Below are 24,744 nucleotides of genomic sequence, written 5' to 3' on the forward strand. Positions count from 1 at the left end.
TGTCACTAATCCTTTTGTATTGTAGAAAATACATCAACCTGATCATCCTTTTGTTTACAGTTTTATTCTCTATTTGCTTTCTTTTGTATCTATGTCTGTTCCTAGTTTGTGTTTACATTTCATGCATAGATAGTTTGGATTGAATTGCTGACAGGCTGTGTTTGCAAGATCTACTTTTCATTTTAAAAAAAAACTTAAGGGAGACAGTTGATGAGGCTGTGAATCTCACAATCTTCTTTACAGTAATCCATAATCACACTGGTTTAAAAAGAGCAGCGCAGAAAGATAAGAATGAATAACTGTCTGTTCTGGAAAGGCCTTGCACCATTCTGGTAAAGGGTGGCCTCCGAAGACTCTTTCTTTTTATTCCTCCTCTCTCCAGTCTCAGCCCACCCAGGAAAAATAGCTCAGGCCAAGCAATGTTCGCCCCCCCCAAAGAGCTGCACACTCAAAAGAATGACATAATACTTTTAATGTGTTTTATAAAGGGGGAGGGAAGCAAGATAAGGACCAAGAAAGACTGTTTGGTGGGAAGGAGAATAGTCTGCGTATGCACACAAAGCTTCAGATCCATGTGCCTGCTGGATTAGAGAGGCACTGAAGAACGAAGTCTGACATCCTTCCTCAATGTATTGCAGTTAGTTTATAATCATGTTTTAAAGAGAAAGCAGCAAGCAGGGCATGAGATGAACCTCCAGCCGTGGGAAGGAAGCACAAGGCAGCATATCAATAGGAATTCCTTGGCAAAATACTAAATAACTTAGGAGTTGGGCCTTCTAGCCTCAGTCCTAGAAATCACTGATTCTGCGTTTTGCCCAGAGAGAATATCTCTGCAATATTCAGTTCTCCACTGTTCTAATCAGCTTTCCTGCATTTTTGTTTAGCGTATAACTTGGGCATCTCCCAACTAAATTCTGTAAGTCAAGGCAGAGGCTTCAAATCGGCAGAAACAATAGCTGCTGCCAAAAAAACTGAATCTCAACATCTAAAACTGGGGGGGAAAGGGAAGATAAAATGTTGCAAGACAGGCAGCAAAAACAGAAATTAGGAGGTTTGGAATACAAATCACTGGGACAACAGCTAACTAGTCTGCTCCTTTCTATCCTTTTATACAAACCAAAGCGAAAATCAACTTCGGGCGAAGACCTGGGACTCTTCAAGGAAGCCTTATGTTACGGATAAAGGCACACTGTGCACACTAAGCCCACTGGCTGTGATTGAGACTTGATATTCCTACAACTATTTGAACTCTAGGAAGAAAATAACTTTGCAAGGCCCCCTGACCTGCCTCCCTCCTAGCCCACCCCCTGCTCTGATTAAAGTGCTTGTGTTAAGAAGATGGTTGTGGCGGTGTGAGTTTTTCACGGAGACAGGCTCTGAGAGGTGGGGGCATCCTCCGCAGGCAGGATTTCGATGCTGCTGTCCGGCTGGCTTGGGGAGATGCTGTCGGTCAAGTCCATCTCCTGCACCTGACTGGGCGACAGTGGCTGTGGGGAGCTGGCTGTGTCAGTGCTGGAGGTGGGAGATTTGCTCTCGGAGAGGCCCAGCAGCTCCTGGACATTACGTGGTAAATCCTGGCAGAGAGAAAACCCAAGACTTTAATAGGTAGATTTTTCCTGATCAGACCTCCCCTAGTCTAGTATGCTTAGGTTCTATACAGCTTCCACGGCATATAAATACCCCAAAAAGGTCAGTGGCAAAGGCCCTGCTTGAAATGTATAAATTCTAAGCTTCAAATCTTGGCTCTCCCATAAAAGGGTCAAGTAGGCTGTCTTTTGTGTGCTTAAATTTTAGGCTGGCACGTAATGAATTAATACAATGCTACATAAGCCACCATTCACAGTCACCAGGTATGTATGTAATCGCCATTAGATTTGACAGCCCTAAAAAGGGATTGAAGTATATTTTTATGTATTACTTCAGGATGCTATAAACAGAGATTAAGGTATCAGACTAGAAACCTGGAGACTGGGACTTCTGGTCCTATCTTGGGTCAGTCACTTTCTTTCAACCCAAGAAAGGCAATGGAAAACCAATTCTGAAAATCCTTGCCAAGAAAAACACAGGGATTTGTCCCTGAAGGCGCCAGGAGTCAATAGACTCAAAGACACAAGTTATCTATGTGTGTTGGGTTAAATACATAACATCTTGATTTGTACTAAACATCTACCTATCCCAGATCCTTGGGAAGGACTCAAATAAAAGGGAGATAAAATGCCAAATACAGTCTGAACATCTGGTTGACTGTGCAATAAACAACAACAACAAAGATGATGATGATGTGCCATTTGCAGACAAAGCAAACAATCACCTGCTTATAAGAACTTGGAAAAAACACTCAAGCAGCACAAGGGCAACTGAGGATATTCAGTGTCCACGTAATTCAGACCCTGAACAGAAATTCTCCTTCTTGCAATATTTTGCAATTAGATCTTGCAAGCACTATTGTTTTTTTTTTTTTTTTGTATTTCAACTTTTTTATTTTTCTTTAAAAAAAAAAAAAACACAAATATGTCATCATTTGTCAATCATTAAGACATTGAAGTACAATTTTTTTTTTTGTTGTGTGTATCCCTCCCTCCCTCCACCCCCCCACCCCCCTCCTCCTTCCCCCCCCCCCCCGACTTCCCAGAACCCGTACACGGTATGGATTTTTAACTAACACAGTCTAAAATCTATTGAGAAAAAAGAAATAAAGAAATTAATGACATTCTAGATTGACCTTAGCTTCTTCTTACTGAACTGACTTTTAACAGTTTAAATCATTTCTGATCTTAAGCATAGGCTAACTGGAATTTCTTAGTCCCGTATTTATTTTGTATATAGTCAATCCATTTTTTCCAGTCTCGTTTATATCTCTCATTTGAATGATCTTTGAGATATGCCGATATTTTAGCCATTTCAGCTAAGTTTGTTACTTTCAATGTCCATTCTTGGATTGTAGGCAAGTCTTCCTTCTTCCAATATTGCGCCACCAACAGTCTTGCTGCAGTTATCAGGTGCAGAATCAAATTGGTCTCTACCACTGTAAAATCAGTACATATACCTAGTAAAAATAACTGAGGACTAAACTTTATCCTTCTTTTAAAAACATTTTGCATGACCCACCATATTTTTATCCAAAATGCCTTAACCTTTTGGCAGGTCCACCATAGACAAGCACTATTGTTAATAACCACACACGTTAACTACATATGACAGATGGAGCACTTCTTTTGTGTTTTTGGGAGGGCAACACTCCACCTAGCCATTTCAACCTCCCAATTAACATCAGGGGGTTCTTCATTTTGCTCAGCATGAATCTCAAATATAGGAAATGCTCAAAGTGAAAACCAACAGCTATGCTAGCTAGAAATATGGGGCCAGTATTTAAGACATCCAGTTGGGGAACATTTTTTTCAATCCAGTGAAAGTTGGATCATTATTTCAGCAGCGTTTTACACATTCCTCTTTTTGAGAATGTCTTGACTATTGACTACAGAAAGGAGTCTGCAGTAGGAAAGCATCATGCCTCGTTGGCAAAAACTCACTGGAGTAGAAACAAGTTGCCTGTAGATTGCCTCAGCCCGGCATAAAATGTCCTCCACGCTCATCTTCATGGTCAGTTCATTAATATGCTTTGGGAAGACACAAACAAAAAGAACACACTCTGCTAAACATGAATGTAAAATTCAACTAGACAGAAGGGAACGGAGTGGACGGTGTGAAAAATGTTACAGAAGAAGGTATTTTCCTGTAAACCAGAACGTATATTCTGAGTTTGGGGAACTGTTATAAATGACATGTAAGAATTATGGATGTAAAAGCCAAAGTGAGAAACTTCTAGAAAATGAGTGAGATATAGTGAAATAAATACATTACTCCTTAGCCACACAAAGCAGCAAAAACTTTGCATAACAGCAGGGGGCACAATGACAATCTGAGCAGAAAAAAATATTAATTGTTCCCCAGAATATACCATTCACATTTCAGAACCAAGCCACAAGCATAATTCAGTATTTGTTCCTGTAAACGTGAAACTCTGAATGGTACATGTTTAGAGTTCAAACACATACCTATCTTTATGCGTGAGAGGTATGAGAAAGCATTCACCTGCTTGGCCCTCACCTTGAGAATCTCGTTAAAGCCAAAACCAGAGTTCATAAGAGCCTGTCTCTCTGCATCCAGAATGGCACAACCCACCAGCAGGTGAAAATTGGGGCAAGGCAATTCTGTCCATAACACCTGGAATGAGAGGTACAAAAACAATTTAGACCGGTATCAACTAGCAGTATTATTTATCATATTGCCTGATTAAGCACAATATTCTGTCTTTTCCAACCATCAGCTGGACCATCCTATTCCTGAGATGAACCTTGTTCGGTGAAAAACTAGATGTAGCTTGGCTGGTTCTATCATTTGATCTTCCCAAATCACTCTGAATTTATTGTCACTTTTACTCAACTCCTCAGGAACTTTGCACAGTTCTCTCCTTGCTAAGTTATTTTATTTTATTGTTTACCAAGCGAATTCATTTGAGTGAATTCAAATTCACTCACACAGGTGAGTCCAGGCAGCTTACAACATTAAAAATCCACAAGATGAAAACCGTAAAACTCTTCCACCATCATCCCCATTCACATGGCAGCAGCAACCCAATGAGGCTGATCAAGTGGTTGGACTTATCTAAGATCAATCTAAATGCGGATCTTTATTATGGTCAGATCACTGCCTGGTCATTTTTTATGCAGATCTCCAATTAAAATACTCCAGCCTAGAAATCTTACAAATCAAGTAATTTCCTGCAGATGCTTGGGGTATTTATGGAGTGATCTACTACAGCAGGTAGTTCCAATGTACATTCATCCTTGGAACTAAGGAAATAAGGGGGCCACTGGACATGACTGCTTCTGAGAATCAGTTCTGAGGATCCTTTTGGCTTATGAAGAAGCTCTGGTAGGAAATACAGGTAGCCCTTGGGTTATCGCCCTTTGTTCAGCAACTGTTCAATGCTACGATGGCACTGAATGAGGGAAATTTATGTTAGGTCCATGAAGTGGCAGCCATTGCAGCATCCCTGCAGTCATGTGATCGCAAGCTAGGCGCCAGGTACCCAGATCACAATTACAGCATCACAGAGCTGCAGTCATTATCAGCCTCCTCCACCAGCCTACCTTTTTGTAGTGCCCAACTGCATCTCTTTAATTGCCAACCTGCTTGCCTAGGATTCTAGCCACATGAGCTCCAAGATTGCCAATTGCTAAGCAATGCAGTCACATGACAGTATGCTTTATGACTGCATTGCTTAACCATTTCAATCCCAGTTGCCATCATAATCCCGAGAACTACCTTTACACTTAGAGAAGTGTAGAGAAGTGATGGTGAAAGGAAAAGACCTACTGTATTTTTCGGACTATAAGGCACACTTTTTTCCCTCAAAAAAGAGGCTGAAAATCTAGGTGTATCTTATATACTGAATACAGCATTTTTGCCTCCCAAAACCTCGCCCCCTTCACCAAAATGGCCGTGCAGAGTTAGGAGGTTTCCAGATTGCTATTGGGGGCTGGGGAGAGCAGAAATGAGCAAAAAATGGGCCATTCTTTGGTCAATTTTGTCTCCCCCCCCAGCCCCCAGAATTTGCTCACGTTTGCCCCCCCCCCAGCCTACAAACCTCCTAAAGGCTATTCACGCCCTCTTTTTTTTGGAAAAAAAACAGGCCCATTTTTGCGAAAAACAGGCCATTTTTGGGATTTCTGCAGAGTGCAAAAACTTTTGTTTTTAATTTACCTCTTCAAAATCTTGGTGCTTCTTATACTCCTGTGCATCTTATACTCCAAAAATACGGTAAGCCAAGTACAGATGCATATGTGGTGATAGGAAGAGAAACACCGTTTCTCCAATGATAGAATAGTACATTGCAAGAATTACAGCAATAGCACTTATATACCGCTTCATGGTGCTTTACAGCAGGGGTCCCCAACCTGTGGCCACAGCCAAGGGGTTTGCAACTGGGCGGAGGAAACAGCTGACGGGTGTGTGCACATGCGCATCCTTACTTGCACAAGCAGCAGGCAAGAGAATGTATGGGCTTCATTTGCGGGAGCAGCAGGCACGAACGCACGGATGCCGTTTGCACAAATGGAGCTGCATGCACAGGTGCACGTTTACCAGCCACTTGTGTGAACTATCCCCTCCCCATCCCTGCCAGCCAGCAAAGCCAGAAATCTTGGGGAATTCTACTTTACAGCCCTCTCTAAGCGGTTTACAGAGTCAGCATATTTGCCCTCAACAATCTGGGTCCTCATTTTACCCACCTCGGAAGGATGCAAGGCTGAGTCAACCTAGAGCCAAGATGGCGAACCTATGACACGTATGACACAGGTGGCACGCGGAGCCATTTCTGAGTGCATGTGAGGCGTTGCTCTGTCAGCTCCAGGGTGCATGCGCCTGCTGGCCAGCTGATTTTGGCCTTGATTTTTGGCTGTTTTTCGCCTGCCGGAAGCTTCCTGAAGCCTCTGGAGGGCAAAAAAAGGCCCAAAGCGCAAACTGAAAATCAGAAAACAGGCAGTTTCTGACCTCTGGGGGGCCTTCGGAAGAGAAGGGGAGGCCATTTCCACCCTCCCCAGGCCCCAAGAAAGCCATGCACGCATGCACGGGGCAGCAGGGCGGGTGGTGTCATACACATATGCACAGGGGCACAGCACCAGGGGGGAGGGTTAGCAATAGCAATAGCAGTTAGACTTATATTCAGCTTCATAGGGTTTTCAGCCCTCTCTAAGCGGTTTACAGAGTCAGCATATTGCCCCCAACAACAATCCGGGTCCTCATTTTACCCACCTCGGAAGGATGGAAGGCTGAGTCAACCCTGAGCCAGTGAGATTTGAACAGCTGAACTGCAGAACTGCAGTCAGCTGAAGTAGCCTGCAGTGCTGCATTTAACCACTGCGCCACCTCGGGTTAAATTATGGGATGGGCACACAAGCGCACGCAATAGCACCAGTGCATACTTTTGGCACCTGAGGCAAAAAAAGGTTCGCCATCACTGACCTAGAGCCTGGTGAGAATCAAACTGCTGTTATGGGCAGAGTTAGCCTGCAATAATTACATCCAGTGGCCTAATTCAAAAGGGCTCATTTCTCATTGGAGAGGAATGACCAAGGGGACTTTCATGCAGGCCACATCTGCCAATAAAACTGCTCACTCTGCACTTAGATTTAGACTCCAAATGAGCAGATCCAGGCACTGCTGTACTGTCTTGCAATGTGTATTTGGGATTCGGTTCGGCTTATCACGTTCCTCCAAGGAAGGGTTCTCTGCAGCACGAGGACAGACAGCTGCATGTTGAGATACCATCTGGGAATGGTATACATGAAAATCTAAACTTGTTGAAGGAATGGCTGGGAAGCATTCCCACAAGTCTGTCTTTCTAACTCTTTTTGCATCTGTAAATCTCCCTCAGACCTCAACATAATGCAGTCCCAAAACTCTACTTTTCACCGGTCTATTTTCTCTGCTCCTTCCACCAGTCCCCAAAAGGAAATGAATTATTGCCCAGGTCTCCTCTAACCCTCCTGACATGAGTAAGAATTATTTTTTTCCCAATCTCACCTCCCAAAGCTGTAGAATTTCAGAGAAGGGAAATTCTCTCTTGAACCAGATCAAGATCCATCGGAAACAGAAACATAAGCTGCCAGATTCCTTCGAGTCTTTGGGAACCAGGAAAAACAGGGCAGAAGCAAAAGAGAAAAGACGGAATTATGTGGATAGGTATTCACTGGTGTAAAATATGTTCAAAAAGTTTGAGTATTTGTAGGTCAAATTAAGGAAAAAAGCCCCTGAATAATGAGACTTAATAATGACACTTTTTGTTCTTAAAGAACAAAAACATAGACATCTCCACAGAAGTGGAATCCCTTAATTTTTAACTTCCCTACACCTGTAACACCTGTAATACACCTGTACCTAGGAAGTCACAGAGTGGGGGATCCAGCACTCTAAGAAGCAAGGTGAGCTGGGAAAGCTGGCGTTTCATGGACTCCTGGCTTTCTTCAAAATTGTGGTGCTGCAAGCAGAAAACAGAAGACCATGAAAAAACCGGTGGGGAGAAGTAATTATTGTTAAGTAAATGTATACAGCTAGTCCTCGATTTACAACAGTTCATTTTAGTGACTGTTCAAAGTTACAATAATACTGAAAATATGATTTATGACCATTTTGCACAGATATGATTGCTACGGCATTTCCATGGCCACATGGTCGGAATTCAGACACTTGGCAACTGACTCATATTTATGACGATTGCAATGTCCCAGGATCGTAGGGTCATCTTTTCTGACTTTCTAACAAGCAAAATAAACAAAGTCAGATTCACTTAACAACTGTGTTCCTAAACTAATTGCAGTGATTCACTTAACAACTGTGGCAAGTAAGGTTGTACAATGGGGAAAAACTCTCTTAATAAATTTCTCACTTAGCAACGGAAATCTTGGGCGATATTGTGGTCGTAAGCCAAAGACAACCTGTATGTCAGCCTCTTCCCTAAAAGTAGTCTTCAAGGCACTTGTTAAAATACAAAAGAAAAGTTTATAATCCAAACACATGATTTTTTTAAAAAAATGAAACTAGTAGCAAGTCAGGTCAAAGATCCACAGCTTCCTTGAATTTCATGCTGTAACTTCGTTTGAGAAATGTTTTAAAATGAGGCTGAGGATATATTAATTAATTAATTACGGTTAGAAAGAGTAACCGTAATTTTGATCCAGACAGCATACTCACCACCAGTTCCATAAAACCACAGAAGCACCAGAAGGCGTCGACTTCATTCTGGGTGATATAGAGAATGGGGGACAGCAGATCACTCATTCCTTGTACATACCCTGTTCAGGCAAGCAAAAGAAATAATGAATGAGACTGTTAATTTCTTAATTCGAGGTGATTTTTTTTTTCAAGCTTCAAGTTACTGCTTGGTCTTTTCTGTGATGACTCTTTAAAAGAACATGCACCTTTTCCTGGGCTCAGGCGGTTCCAGGAAACACGTTGAGAAGATAGTGATGAACACAAAGACACATAGTCTTGGCAGTGCCTCATTCAATCATGTCCTAAGCCACATGGCTGTTGCCTCAGCTTCCCAGGTTTGTGCCTTGTTTACAGAAACACTGACAGTTATAATAAGATGCTCATATTCCCTCTGAAGCACTCTTTTTACATCCATGTGGCTCAGTGAGTAAGACACTGAGCTTGTCGATCAGGTCGGCAATTCAGCAGTTCAAATCCGTAGTGCCGCATAACGCGGAGAGCTCCCATTACTTATCCCAGCTTCTGCCAACCTAGCAGTTCGAAAGCACATAAAAAATGCAAGTAGAAAAATAAGAACCACCTTTGGTGGGAAGGTAACAGTGTTCCATGCACCTACGGTGTTTAGTCATGCTGGCCACATGGCCACGGAGACGTCTTCAGACAGTGCTGGTTCTTCAGCTTTGAAACAGAGATGAGCACCGCCCCCTAGAGTTGGGAACGACTAGCACATATGTCCGAGGGGAACCTACCGTTACAGTAGCTGCACATCATTACATTGTATCTATTCCTTTCTACCAATTCTTCTGCCTCCTTCTATCTTTGTCCACTAACAAGAAGGCAATAGTTTCAATATGAAGCAAAAACCAAGAACATGGGGGCATGACCTCAAACAGACAGGAGGGATGTTCAAAAGTAATGGTAGAAAGTATTACTTCATAGAAAGAGTAGTAGAAGCTTGCAACCAACTTTCAGCCGAGGTAGTAGGTCAATCATCAGTAACTGAATTTAAACATGCTTGGAATAAACACACGTCTATCATCTGACAAAAATAAAGATAAATAAAATAAATAGAAGTAAAACATGACTACAAATAAAAATAAATCAATGATGGACCATTTAGTGTTTTTCTGGCATCAGTTTTCCACGGTTCTAAGAGCTCCCTCTTAAGCCATGACGATTTGGACTGGTGTCCTTCCTTGGAACTCACCTAGATCAAAGTTGTACATGCAGTATGTCATCAGCACATCATTCAAGAGTACCAGTCCTGGATTCTCACTGCCCTCATAGAATTTGTTGTTTCTATCTGTGCGGCTGACATCTCTTTCTGCAAAGGCACAAATACAAGCTTCTAAAACTCACCTGTACTGCCCCCTTGCAAGGGACATTCAGAAGGATGACTTAGGGAAGGAATTCATTTTTTTAAAAAAGGGCAAACTAAATCAGGAAAGTAAAACAACAAGGAAAAGTGGAGGCATTGTATCCCAAGGAAAGAATAAATGCATACGCACAGCTTAGACAATTTAGATGAGAAAAAGAGTGTTCTAAAACATTAGGACAAGCACTCCCTGGAGGGATTCAATAGAAATCAATAATCAATCATCTTGTGAATGAGGGTGCTGAGAAAACAGAAATAGAGTTGAGACTCATTGTCTTATAGTGAGCTATGGTGGCACAAAGGTTAGAATGCCATTATGTAGGCTGACTCTGCTCACTGCCAAGAGTTCAATCCGGACCAGCTCAAGACTGACTCAACCTTCCATCTTTCCAAAGTTGGTAAAACGAGGACCCAGATTATTGGGGCAATATGCTGATTCTGTAACCACTTAAGAGAGTATTGCAAAGCACTATGGAGCGGCATATAAGTAAGTGCTATAATGCAGCACAAGGATCCTCTAACCCAGGTCCATGGACCGGCACGGGTCCAAGGCATGCCAGAAACAGGGCCGTGCAAACAAGCTAAGCCCCATCCATGGGGTGTATGCAGAAAACGAAACCAAGCCCCCTCCAGACCGTGGAAAAAGCTCTCTCCACGGAACCAGTACCTGGTGCCCAAAAGGTTGGGGGCCGCTGATGAAGCATAAAAAACTTGGAAATCGCTCACTGAATCTGATTGGCAACAGATTCAGGTCACATTCAAGAAAGCACTTATTTATATAATGCATAATTAATTCATACAATGTACTGTCGGAAGTAGTGGTGATGGCTGCTGTCTGGGAAAGCTTTAAAAGATTCTGTCTTCTGTGCACTGATTATTAACTATTAACCAGAGCAGATAATGGGAGGAACCTCCACATTAAAGGGGAGGCATGGTTTGCAATATTAGATACTGGGAAACAATAAAGGAAGAAAGGATTGTCTTTGGAAGCATATGGCTGTAATAGGAGGGTGGCAGTAGCTCAGCATGGCTAAGAATTCCAGGAGTTGTGAATCCAGCCATTGGCAAAAAAAAATGGACAAAAACAAATCAGCCAGGTGCTGTTACAGAATGAGAGTAAACCTCAAAACCAGGGGTGGGTTCCAGCTGTTGCTACTGCCTGTTTGCTCAGGGACATGCTGTGTGCGCGCTTGATACATGCTACGGACGCATGCGCAGTACTAAAAAAATTGTTTCTGTGCATGCACAGAAGCAAAAAAGAGAATCGGTTCAGGGGTGTGACGAGCCAAGTTCCTATCTATTTGGCCAAACTGGTCCAAACTGGTAGGAACCCACCTCTGCTCAAAACCAACAAGTAGAATTTATACAAACCAATAAGGCTGCGATAACCCCGCAGTAAAGAGTTCCGCAGTTCCTGTTCTTCGCTGACCGACTTCCACTGTAACTTCATGCGGAAGTACTCATCTCTGAGGAGAAGGTAGAAGAATGGATGGAAAAAGGCTCTGACTCAGGTCCCCTCTGCAGACCCAACAGTCCTTGCCAAGCCCCAGGACTAGCTCCCCTTCAAACAGGCCCTGATGAAGAATTAGGCTTACGTTTTCCGTCTCACTTGCGCCTTGTTCTCTTCATTGCTGTTGCCCCAGGAATAATAGCTCAAAAGGTACTTCCACACTTCCTTACGTAATGACATGCTGAGTCCCTGAAAGGGACAAATACATAAATAGTTCAAAGAAAGGAAGCAAGTTATTATAGAACAAAGCACCTACCTTGCTTCAATTCCAGGGCTTAAATCTGTGGTAGGAAACACAGTTATAGGTGGACCTCAACTTATAAATGTTTGATGTTATGACAGACCCGCAATTCAAAGTTCAGACAGCCTGGCAGCCCTTGCAGTCACATAATCACATTTTAGGCCCTGGCAACCAGCCTGCATTTACGGCTGTTTGCATTGTCCTGCAGTCACATGACCAGGATTTGTGAAGAGATTTGGGGGTTGTTGTTTTTTTTGCCAGAAACTGGCATTTACTTTTATGTTTCCGGCAAAGTAAGGCCAAATATGGACAACGGGTTTTCTATACAACAGTGCTCACTTCACAACCATCAGATTCATTTTACGACCATCATAAAAAAGTTGAGCACTATCCAATATCGTATTACTCTGTCCAATTCATATGGACATTCCGATAAACAGCCATAATAATTTCCTCTTGTTTTCTATCCCAGAAACACAAGGCATGTGCTGGTCCAGCTGCCCTCCGCCCCACAAATCTCACCCCAGCAAAGATCCTCTTCCTCAATCCAATGGGATCCAGTACACGTCCATCGGGATCCAGATGCTGTTCCCATTCCTGCTCCGAAACTGGGCTCTCCCTTTGAACAGAGGGCCGTTCTCCTAGTTGTGCCTGCTGCTAAGAACAAAGTAAGCTAAAATATCAATTGTATCTAAAAAAGAAAAGTTCCTTAAGAGGAAGGAGGAAGAAAGGACAATGATAAAAACTTTCCTTCTTTTGAATTAGAGGGACACTGTGAAGCTGAAGAGCCTAAAGAATTCTTCCTATAGTCAAATGTGCCTACATATTGCAAATTCTTTTCACACTGAAAAGTTCTAGAAGCAACTTCCCAGTTTCTTTGCAGTAGATCTAGCAAACAAAGGAGAAATTATGTTGTGAATCTGTTAACTACTGTGGTGGTTACCTCAGTACTCATCATTAACTGGTTCCAAGAGGTGCAACAAATACTAAAAACAACAAGTTCCCAACAAACCACAAAATTAACATGTGATCCTTTGTTTCAGTTGGAAAGGGTTGTGACTCACAAGACAGCTGACACCGACAAGTTCTAGCTTGCACGAGTACAAAACAAATGATAAGCACTGGAACAAAATGTTCGTGTCAAAATGCATTGAGTACCAAATTCGATGAGTTTTAAAGGAGTAGAGAAACGAGGTACCACTATATCTTCATTTATTAGATCATTTTAAGTTGCTTTTAAGAGCATAATCTTTTGAAGGAAGCTTATAAACATATTAGCATAATATAACTAATATTCAACATAGTTAGCTCTTCAAACCAGTTCCAAGTATGACACCCTTTTAAAACACCCTCAACAAATATCATTCAGTTAAAATTCAGAAAGCACAAATGTAAGGTTTAAAATCCTCTTAAGATCAACCGCAGCTGCCATTTTTGCTGGAAGAAATCTGTAAGTTAAGGTTTATCACTCAGAAGCTGAATCAGATCCTCAGTCCTACAAAACTTTGTGACTTGGAATCTCCAATAAGTTCCCATAAAAAATGTCAAGATACCTTGGACGTCAGCTACTACTACAGCAGTTTCACACTGGGGCTGAAGTTTTTTTTTAGTCCTCATGAATCATTTGTGTAGTCACTTTACTGATGGGAAGACCAGATACACAAATATATGAAACTGACAGATGCGTGTTTAAACATGAAAAGGCAGTACAAGCCACGCTAATGAAGTAGCTGCCACTCCTCCTACATATCATTTCGCCAGATTTGTTCTAAGACTGACATAGGTCCATTTAAGTTTCTGTGTTTAAAGACTGGCTGGCTGCTCTTTGATCAAGGGAGAAGGATTTCCTTCAAAGAGTTCGCTTGAAATCTGCTCCTTCTACAGTGTCCTACTTGTTGCATTTCTACAAGCCCCCCTCACAATATGACCGCATCTTCAGTAACTCTACGACAGTTGGAGAAAATGGGTGGCAGAAGGGATAACCAGCCATTTCTTGAGCCTGAAAAACACCTCTTCCCACTTGGACTGGTTGCCATCTCTGCCAGCTTTCAAAATTGCCTATTTCAACACTCACACAGGTGATGACTTCAAAGCCTGTCTCTTCCTCCACATTGGCAGCCGCTGAATCACCAAGGGAATGGTGGGTGAGTCCATCTTCCTGGTGCAGAGCCCCACGGAAGAAATTGGTAACTTTGGAGAAGCCACCAAAGGTGGCAGCATAAGGATCCTGCAGGAATCGCTAGGAGGAAAAACCACCACAACATGTTTATAGTTACAGGTAGTCCTCACTTGCTGTCTCATTTAGCAACCGTTCAAAGTACAAAAATAAAAAAAAGCTTTGCAGCCAACAAGCATTTACAATCACTGTAGCATACCAGTCATGTGATCACCATTTGTGTGCTTCACAACTGGCCTGCAATAAGCACATTTAATAGAGAAGGTAGAAGTAAAATAGTTAAGTCACAGTCACATGATGCTTTGCTTAGCAACAGTGCCCCTTGGCAATAGAGCTGTCAATCCAATTTTGGGTCGCTAAGGAAGGACTACTGGTTAAACCTCACTGCATCAAATGCATATTGCCCATTATTCATAGCTCCTAATTCATCTGTGGTCTAGGAGTGTCCAACAGTACGCACGTGTCCTAAACTCTGCAGTTAGTACTCAGGATATAATTGCAGCCCTCTCCAATCTAGTTTACTTTCTTCCAGTGTAAATAGCTGCTAGTGGTGTGAATAGCTGATGAAGTAGCTAAACCTCTTTTTCAACTATCAGTCTATAATCCGCTTCTTGAAACCTGAACTCAAATCATGTTTGCCCAGAAACTGATGGTGCAGCTTTACACTCTCAATTATTGCTGGGAGAAAATGGCAAGACGGTGACAAGCAACAGGGAGAAAGCAGAACTATTTATTTTTTGCATCTGTCTTTACACAAAGAGATAAAACAGTCCAACCTATCAAAAACAGCACCACAAAAACCAGATTAGGAACACAAATTGAAATAGGGAAGAAAATGGTAAGTGAGCACCTGCCTACCCTAGACAAGTTCAAATCATCAGGACCAGACGGATTACACCCCAGGGTTCTGAAGGAATTGGCAGGTGAGATCTCAGAACCACTGAACTATATATTTCAGAGATCCTGGAGCACCAGGGAACTGCCAGAGGACTGGAAAAGAGCTGATGTGATTCCCATCTTCAAAAAAGGAAAAAAAATACATCCAGGAAACTACAGACCTATCAGCCTGACCTCAATACCAGGAAAAATTCTGGAAAAGATAATCAAGGAACGAATTAGCAAACACCTAGAAGTAAACAAAGTAATAGACAAAAGCCAACGTGGGTTTGTCAAAAACAGATCATGCCAGACTAATCTTATTGCATTATTTGACAAAGTGACAAAATTAGTGGACCAGAGGAATGCCATCGATATAGTTTACTTGGACTTCACTAAGGCATTTGATAAGGTAGACCATAACCTACTACTAGATAAAGTAGAAGAATGTGGGTTGGACAGCATCATCACCAGATGGATTCGTAACTGGCTCACCAACCGTGCTCAATGTGTAGTTCTCAATGGAACTGCATCTACCTGGAGGGAATTATGTAGTGGAGTACCCCAAGGCTCTGTTTTAGGCCCAGTACTCTTCAACATCTTCATCAATGATTTGGATGAGGGAATAAATGGGGAACTCATCAAATTTGCAGATGACACCAAGCTAGCAGGAATAGCCAACATTCCAGAAGACAGGCTTAAGATACAGAAGGATCTTGACAAACTTGAACATTGGGCACTATCTAATAAAATGAAATTCAATGGTGAAAATAGTAAGGTTCTACATTTAGGCAAGAAAAATGAAATGCACAGGTACAGTATAGGTGGTACCTTGCTCAATAGAGACTCGGTGCTGCCACTTGTGTGCTGACCCATGTCTCTCCCGGGAGGTGACATGAGGCTGGCTCCAGGCAATTATCAATGCTTCATTGAGAGAGGGGTTCTTTCCCACTGCCTTGAAGGAGGCGGTGGTGAAGCCCCTCCTTAAGAAGCCTTCCCTGGACCCAGCCTCTTTAGCCAACTACCATCCGATCTCCAACCTTTGCTTTGTAGCGAAGGTTGTTGAGAGTGTGGTAGCATGTCAGCTTCCCCAGTACCTGGATGAAGCTGCCTACCTGGATCCGTTTCAGTCGGGTTTCAGACCTGGGTACAGCACTGAGACGGCGTTGGTCGCATTGGTTGATGATCTCTGGCGGGCCCGGGACAGGGGCTGCTCCTCTGTCCTGCTCCTATTACACCTCTCGGCGGCTTTCAATACCATCGACCATGGTATCCTACTGCGACGACTCAGGGGGTTGGGAGTGGAGGGGCACCGTTTTACGATGGTTCTCCTCCTACCTGTCGAATCGGTCGCAGTTCGTGTTGATGGGATGACAGGGATCGATCCCGAGGCGCCTCACTTGTGGGGTGCCCCAGGGGTCAGTTCTCTCACCCCTCCTGTTCAACATATATATGAAACCGCTGAGTGAGATCATCCGTGGTTTTGGGGTACGGTATCATCAATACACTGATGATACCCAACTTTTCATCGCTACCCCTAACCACCCAAACAATGCCCTCGACGTGATGTTCCAATGCTTGGATGCTGTACAGATCTGGATGGGGACAAACAGGCTCAAGCTCAATCCCTCCAAGACTGAGTGGCTGTGGTTCCCGTCATCCCGATTTGTGCATCTTGTATTAACTTTGATGATAGGGGGAGAAATTTTAGCCCCCTCAGAGAGGGCCCACAATCTGGGAGTCCTCCTGGATACGCGGCTTAGTTTAGAAGAATACCTGATGGCCGTGACTAGGGGGACCTTTTACCAGGTTCGCCTGGTATGCAAGTTGCGTCCCTTTCTGGATCAGGATGCCCTGTGCACAGTTATTCATGCCCTCGTCCTTTCTCACCTGGACTACTGTAACGCTCTCTACATGGGGCTGCCCTTGAAAGCACCCAGAGGCTTCAGCTGGTCCAGAATGCGGTTGCGCGGGTTGTCATGGGGATACCTAAGTGGTCCCATGTTACACCCCTTTTAGGTGGCCTGCACTGGTTGCCTGTTGTTTTCTGGGTGCGATTCAAGGTGTTAATTATGACCTTTAAAGCGCTCCATGACTTAGGCCCAGGATACCTGCGAGACCACCTACTGCCACCAGTAGCCTCCCACCGTCCAGTGCGATCCCACAGAGTTGGCCTCCTCAGGGTGCCGTCGGCCAGACAGTATCAGCTAGCGATCCCCAGGGGGAGAGCCTTCTCTGTGGGAGCGCCTTCCCTCTGGAATGAGCTGCCCCGAGAGCTTCGCATAATCCCCGACCTCCGGTCTTTCCGACGCGCCCTAAAAAGTTGGCTTCTCCAGCAAACCAGCCTGGCCTGAACAAAATAAAATAAATGATTAATTGTTAATTTTAATCTAATTTTTAAATTTTTGTTGTTAATATTAATTGGGTTTGTTTTGATACTTTATTTAATTTTCTTTTTAACTTTTGTAATATGTGAGGTTTTTTTATGTTGTATGCCGCCTTGAGTCCTTCGGGAGAAGGGTGGCATATAAATCCAATAAACAACAACAACAAAAAATACAATAGTAGTAACTGTGAGAAGGATATTGGAGTCCTAGTGGACAACCATTTAAATTTGAGCCAGCAGTGTGCAGCAGCTGCCAAAAAAGCCAAAACAGTTCTAGGCTGCATAAACAAAGGGATAGAATCAAGATCATGTGAAGTATTAATACCACTTTATAATGCCTTGGAATACTGCATTTAGTTTTGATCGCCATGATGTAGAAAAGATGTGGAGACTCTAAAAAGAATGTGGAGAAGAGCAACAAAGATGATTAGGGGACTGGAGACTAAAACATACGAACAACGGTTGCAGGAACTGGGTATGTCTAGTCTAATGAAAAGAAGGACTAGGGGAGACATGATAGCAGTGTTCCAATATCTCAGGGGTTGCCACAAAGAAGAGGGAGTCAAACTATTCTCCAAAGCACCTGGGGGCAGAACAAGAAGCAATGGATGGAAACTAATCAAGGAGAGAAGCAACTTAGAACTGAGGAGAAATTTCCTGACAGTTAGAACAATTAATCAGTGGAACAGCTTGCCTCCAGAAGTTGTGAATGCCCCAACACTGGTATAGATCTGTTTGAAGAGGGGGTTGAACTAGAAGACTTTCAATTCTGATGATGTTCTATGTTCTATATATAATTTCTAGTTCTGTGAAATCTTTGTAGATATTCTTCTTATATACCATTTTTGGATGCAGGGGTTGAAAAGCATAGTACAAATAAAAATATCCAGTCTACTTGAGTTTTCAAAAGATCAAAGACCCAATTCTGGATTCTCACTTGCTGGCTTATCATTCTAACCCAAGTGTTTCTCAACCTGGGCAACTTTAAGATATCTGCACTTCAGAAAACAGTCTTACCGATACTAGATTTGATGAACTGTCATCAAACAGTTGAAGCTCATCAAAGGAATGAGAAAGGGCATCTGAGTCATGTGTATAAACCAGGTAGAGCCGAGAATCTTTGGGGGAGCTATAAGAAAGAAAACAAAAGGAAATAAAAATGATTTTTTTAAAAAAAATGGAAGAGGGTTTCAACACCGCGATAAATTGTAGGGCACATTTTTTATTGTTTACAACAATTAAAATCATCATAGTATAGAAACAAAGATGAAAATAAAGATGACAGGAAAATTTGGAAGAAAAAGGGAAAGAAAGCTGTAGGGCAAAGGAAAATGAAAACATTGACTTCCAACTTTTTACAGTACAGGAAAGTAGACCTCGACTTATGATTACAATTGAACCCAAATTTTCTGTTGTTAAATGAAACATTTGTTAAATGAGTTCTCGATCACACAATCATAGGGATGCTAGAAAGGTTGTAAGTGTGAAAAATGGACATAAATCACTTTTTTCAGTGCTGTGCTAACTTTGAATGGTCACTAAATGAACTGTTGTAAGTCGAGGGCTACCTATGCAGTATAGAATTACAGTCTCAACTTTTTACTTTACCAACTTAACAGGCCATTTCTATAAAAACGAACTATATTAACTGGCACCAAGAGTTCTTTTTTTTTCTGTCTTGAGCACAAACTCTAGATGCAGTTTCCAAGTAGGAACAACACTGGATATGTTTATTAAAATAGTCAGTTTTGCCATCTCTGCAAGCACCATAATTTTTCCATCCATTCTTCAGTTTTGGGATTGGTGCATCTTTCCGTTTCTGTGCATACTGTCAAACAAATATTCCAAATCTTTTCTTCTAACCACTGTTGTGTCCATAATATAGTATAAAGTCCTTCTGGAACTATTCTGCTTCTAACTACAGCTGGAGATTCCTATATTTTAACTGCTCTTTGCAACCACAAAGAGAACTAGCACATTGGAGAAATTACTTTTGCTTTAATATTACCCTTAAATACTATAGAGCAAGGTCACTTTAGTTTAAACGCAGGAACAAAACTTTATGTAATTAGATGCTTAGAAACTGCATTTTTCTTGTTAAAAATTCCATAAAGTGTGTAGCATGCTATCTTCTCTACTGATCCGGAGCTACATAGAATGGTCTGTACAATCTAAGACTACTTCTTATTCAATTGTGAAGAAAGCATAGTCACCAAAGCATGGCAACTTAATGATGCCCATCAGATAACTAAAAGAAATCTCGAACAAACCAGGTTAATCAGATTTCTCTTGCTGTTGCTAGATATCTGGGCCTTACATGAAACTTAGCCAGAAATTTGCTCAAAGCATCTAATGAGACAAAGAATAATGTTGACCTTGACTCCCAGTAACTTCAGGGACAAATTCAAATAATTTCCTTGCTAACAATGTAAAGATGATTTACTACTGCTTTCCTCCTGGATTTTTTCCCCTCACTTCCTAAATTAATCTACAGCCTTGGAATATCTAACAAAGGCTTTCAAAATTCGCTTTCAGAAGACAACATTAGAAAATATTCCCCTATTCCACGCAACAAGTTTAAACTAGATGGAATGACTGCATCTTATTTCTTTAATGTAACAGAGGTTGTGATGTAATCTCACTCACGTGGCTAATATAACATATTTGCAAAGAGCTTTGAGAAGGGCCTTCGTGCCTCCACGGTGGAAATGCAGAGCTTGAATGGAAATGCCTTCTTTGGTGATGAAGATGAGATATGACCAGCCGAGGCCTGGTTTACTCTTACGGATGGATTTCAGCTCAGACAAGCTGAGAGAGAAGGCCCACTGACCACGAGGGACTGGAGATTTTGACCCAGAAACTGGTAGGGGAAACACAGGAAAAGCATAGTAACAAAGGCAAAGGAAACAAAACCCCACAATTTCTAGCTACTCTCTTTTTCTCATCCCCATGTTTCATTCCTTATTGCAACTTCATCAGTAAACCTAAATGTACAATACTGAAATTCATAAAAGGAAACTAGTGCTTCCTTTTTCAATTCACCAGCTGTTTCCTCCTGAACCCGAGACCTTGTCCCCACTGTACTGATTACGGCCCAATCTGGTTCATATCCTGGATCAAAATGTTCTTCCTCAGCTTGGGAGCCAATGGTATCCTAGTAAAGAGAAAACAAGATTAGAGGACATTTCAATGTTTTTAAATACGTCCCTCATAGTGTCTTTAAGGCAATGCTCCTTTAGGTCCTGTTCCAAATTGCATCCATAGCAAACTATTGATTTGCTTAATGACTGCTGGAAAAAGGTTGTAAAATCATGAATTTTGTGTGACTGACCCATTTTACAACTCTCACAAGTTACAACCATGATGGGCAGGCTCCATTACAGTCATAACTCAAGGACTACCTGTACAATAATACTAGGAGAATTTAAGACATGTACAATTGAAACTCTAGCATTGTTCTTTATTCTTGTAACTATTTTCTTCAAGAGACTGAAGGTTTTTTTTAACTTGTATATAAACTACAAGGATATTACTCTGCAAAGAACAAGCAACTTGATTAAACAAGAAAACTACTAATCTAAAGAAATGTATTTTTGCTTCTGCCAAAATATAGAGAGCAAATATACCACAGAATTTAATACATATAGGTTGATGATTAAATCAGCAGAAAGCCTTACCTTTTTAGTGTACATGATTTGAGCAGTATCTGAAGAGTCGTCCACAGGGGTCCATTGTAGTAAAGTATCTGAACCCTGAATAAAAAGGAAGCAACATTACAATAAAATATTCCAACAAAATCCCTCATCCCAAGAATTGGTTTTTAAATTTTGAAATTTAAGTGATCAAATGAGTACTGAATTTCACGTTTCCTTCTTGAAAAGCAGCTGATGAAATACTACTCATTCCCCACTTTGTTATCTAAAATATCATCACAACCTGCCTAATGCTTTTTGATGTGCACTTCTTAAATCATAAATTATGGGAAACTTAAAATTTCTTCTGAAATATTTAAAATGTTTATGTACTACATAAACTACTACTTGTGCACATGCATTAAGCTAGCATACAGATAGTCCTCATTTAACAACTGCCTCATTTAGTTATTGCAATTACAATAGTGATAAAAAAGTAACTTTACAACCAGACCACACATTTATAGCTTTCTCAGGTCTGCAAAGCAAAGGAAAACTGAAGCAAGATCATAAACATTGCAATGTTTACTTAGCTTAACGGCCGAGTTGCCAGTCCCAACTGTGGTCATTTAATGAGGACAACTTGTATTATGAACAAACTGTAGAAACTCTTGGACTCAAATACAAAGCTTCTGCTATTCTGACCAGTTTTGTTCAAATTAATGCTAATTACCTTTAACCATAATGTCACAATTAGACAATATTACAAAGCTACAAAAACCTCAAATTCTTCCTCCAGCATCCAAAAAGCAAGAGAAGGGGAAAAAATCTTGAGCCTGTTTGGCTCATTCATTTAATGGTAAATAAGACTGAACAGGATTTCCCCCCCCCCAAATGTAACCAATACAATACTCCAACACCCAGATTTTCTCACCACGACCACATAGCCTCCTGCTTCAACCCAATGGACAATCTATCTTGACCCACCTTCTCAATGATGCGGATAACTCCAGGTATGAGGGAATCCTGGTCAGGATGCCGCTTTGCACTGGTGTGTAAATAGACCCCATCTTTCTCAAAAGCAATCTGAAAAAAGTCAGAAGAAAAGAAATGGAAGGGGCAAGAAAAGGACCAGTATCCCACTCCTCCAGTTCCCCCACCCCCCAAAGTGCAGCTCAAGTAACAAGATCCAAACTTCTTTAATGGTTTATTGTCAAAGCCTCCAAACAAGTCCAAAACAAAAGGGGAAAGAAACCCATTTTACATAACCATAACGCTGGTAACCAACTTCTACATACTACCAGGGGAAGGATTCTCAATGTACGCCTCCCTGTAACTTCCAGGGCGGAAGAAAGCACATTTCCCCATTTCTGCCAAACCAGTTTCCATACGGAATGACACAGCCGGCCGTCGGCTCCCGGGGAATCATTTTCGGCTCATGCTGGGGAAAAAAACCCTCAACCCTCTTTCCTTTGAGAGCCCATTTTTGCTCTAGGGAGCCCAAGGAGGATCACCCTGGAGGATAAAAGGCCTCTCTTACCCTGCAGCCCCCTAACTCCATTCTGCCTGACAGCTACTTCCTGAAAAACAAATACGTCATTTCCTGCTCCGATCGACCCCGCCCTTTTCATAGAGCAGTTTTCTCTGTTTTTAATGTTTCGTGAAGCCACCATCATTGTTTCTGGCGCGGGGGGAAAAAAACTCAAGCTGGAATGGTTGGATGTCTTGTTTGGACACCCAGGTGAAGCTTTTGGCGACATCTTTGGAAAGGTCAAAATGACTAGATCTTTAAACATGACATTCTCGCCAGTGTGCAAGCAATGTTAAATAATTATGCACCGGTTAAGCAATGTTTACACATTCGGATAACTTAATAAGGCATGAAACAGAAAACATATTTTATGATTTAACTAGGGAGGCTGGCACGTGGAAACATCTGGATGATTTTGGCCTCGGAAACTAAGCTGGATGAATTATATATTATATAATTATATAGTCCAGGATTAATTATAATATGGTTGGGAGACTTTTAAACAATATCAATACTGGATATCGGGTGCGGGGGATTAATGCCAATAAATTATTACCAAGAAAATTATGTCCATTAAATATTTGAAGCTCATCTAAAGTTTCTTGCAATTATTACCAAGGGATCCCTCTCTTGGTGCGGGAAAAGTGAGGGAATTTTATTGAATGAAATAATATATGAAATTAATCTTGCAGCAGAAAGAAAGTGAATCCTTTCCCCATCTTTATATATATGGGGGGGGGGTTTCTATCAATAGACAAATAACTTACAAACTTTAGAGCAGTTTCCGAGTGGGATGCTTCCTGAGACTTCAACTCCCAGAATTCATAGCAAAGTGGCCATGTTGGCTGGGGTGTTCATACAATACTTAGAAGTTGATAGGCTGTAAAACTCTGCTTAATAATATCGTATTTTAGCAATATAAGTGTTTGATGTTAATGATTATATATATATATGTTATATTTGTGCTGATAAATAAATAAAGGGAGACTAGTATAGATCTAAATCTTCCTCCCATATTTGGGCATACCAGGGGTTGTGACTTTAAATATATGTATGTATGTATGTATGTATGATGTATGCATGTGTGTGTGTGTGTGTGTGTGTGTGTGTGTATATATATATACACACACACACACACACACACACATTATATATATTATATATATACATACATACATACATACATATATTTAAATATTTATATATTAATTAAATTTATATATATATAAATCTTTTCTGCTAAGCACCATCAAACAAGACACACCTATCTTAGGTCCTAGTGAAGAGCTAGATAAAAATGCCAAATCCAGTCTAAACATCTGGCTGGCTGTACAATGTACCCTAAGAAATGCCTCCCAGCTCCAGGGATTATGGACAGCTCACACAACCAAGCAAATAAATCAGAATAATATCAATAATACAGTAGAAAAATTATAGCAAGCATGGTGAAGTGAGGGATCTCAGAGACTCCAGACTTCCAGGTCTGACCAGGCGATGGCAGCAAATAGCTTAGAGCACGTTTTATCAACCTTAACTATTTTAAATTGTGTGGCATTCTGGGAGTTGAAGTCCACAAATCCTCAAGTAGCCAAGATTGATAAACGCTGGCTTAGAAGCTTCTGCCTCTCTTTGCTGCCATCTGCTGTTCTGTAGAATATCTGCAGCATAGCAACATTTTGCTTTAGGGACGTGAAGGGTTTTAGTCATCCTGCCTGTAGCAACCCGCTAGTGACTCCTGGCGGATATGGTTTAAATCGCGGGCGGAAATTCTCAGCCGAGAATTTGCCATGTTTTAAACAGAGATTCTTTTAAACTTGAGGTTCTTCAACTTTCACGTGGGTACCTTGAGATACTCTCTCGCCTCTTCCTTATAGAAGTTCGGCGGGTTTCCTACTAAGTTCATAGTCACATGTAGCTTTTCCCCCACTCTCTTTTAATATGCTATCTCTAGAATGATAGGTATCTCCTCTCCGCCATTCGGATTTTGGTAAGCCCTCAGAATTTAAACATAAATAATCGAATGAATTTAATATTTAATGTGAACTGGGTTCCCATAAACAACCACCACGCATGCGTCTGAGAAATCGCTCACCCTTGCGATGCCATCTTTGGGTAGGGTAAAAGAAAACCAATGGACGTTCTCGACTCCTCCCCACCCCCGCGACGCCCTCCTTTGTTCCCCGCCCTCCATCTTTGAAAAGGGCAGCGTGTGGGCGCTGCTCTCATGTCTTATAAGGGCGGT

General features: G+C 41.6%; 1 protein-coding gene across 4 annotated transcripts; it reads right to left on the reverse strand.

The window, feature by feature from the left end:
- Nucleotides 1-453: 453 nt before the first annotated feature.
- Nucleotides 454-24,708, reverse strand: TBC1D17 (TBC1 domain family member 17). 4 transcript variants are annotated; one of them, XM_032234796.1, is made up of 17 exons: nt 24,595-24,708; nt 21,959-22,057; nt 21,017-21,091; nt 20,382-20,493; nt 19,986-20,199; nt 18,357-18,468; nt 13,976-14,140; nt 12,424-12,555; nt 11,746-11,849; nt 11,522-11,616; nt 9,983-10,099; nt 8,755-8,855; nt 7,942-8,041; nt 7,588-7,685; nt 4,108-4,224; nt 3,531-3,617; nt 454-1,574 (listed from the first exon to the last, which is right to left on the reverse strand). In XM_032234796.1, exons 1-17 carry the CDS (start codon nt 24,691-24,693, stop codon nt 1,362-1,364), a joined length of 2,040 nt encoding a protein of 679 aa, XP_032090687.1. In that variant the 5' UTR covers nt 24,694-24,708; the 3' UTR covers nt 454-1,361. The 4 variants fall into 4 exon arrangements, with proteins under 4 accessions (XP_032090687.1, XP_032090686.1, XP_032090689.1 ...); XM_032234795.1 differs by having other exon boundaries at nt 12,424-12,558; XM_032234798.1 differs by lacking the exon at nt 24,595-24,708 and adding an exon at nt 22,512-22,593.
- Between the last annotated feature and the right edge of the window lie 36 nt (nt 24,709-24,744).

Source organism: Thamnophis elegans, chromosome Z (assembly GCF_009769535.1).
Source record: "Thamnophis elegans isolate rThaEle1 chromosome Z, rThaEle1.pri, whole genome shotgun sequence".
Taxonomy (NCBI): Eukaryota; Metazoa; Chordata; class Lepidosauria; order Squamata; family Colubridae; genus Thamnophis; species Thamnophis elegans.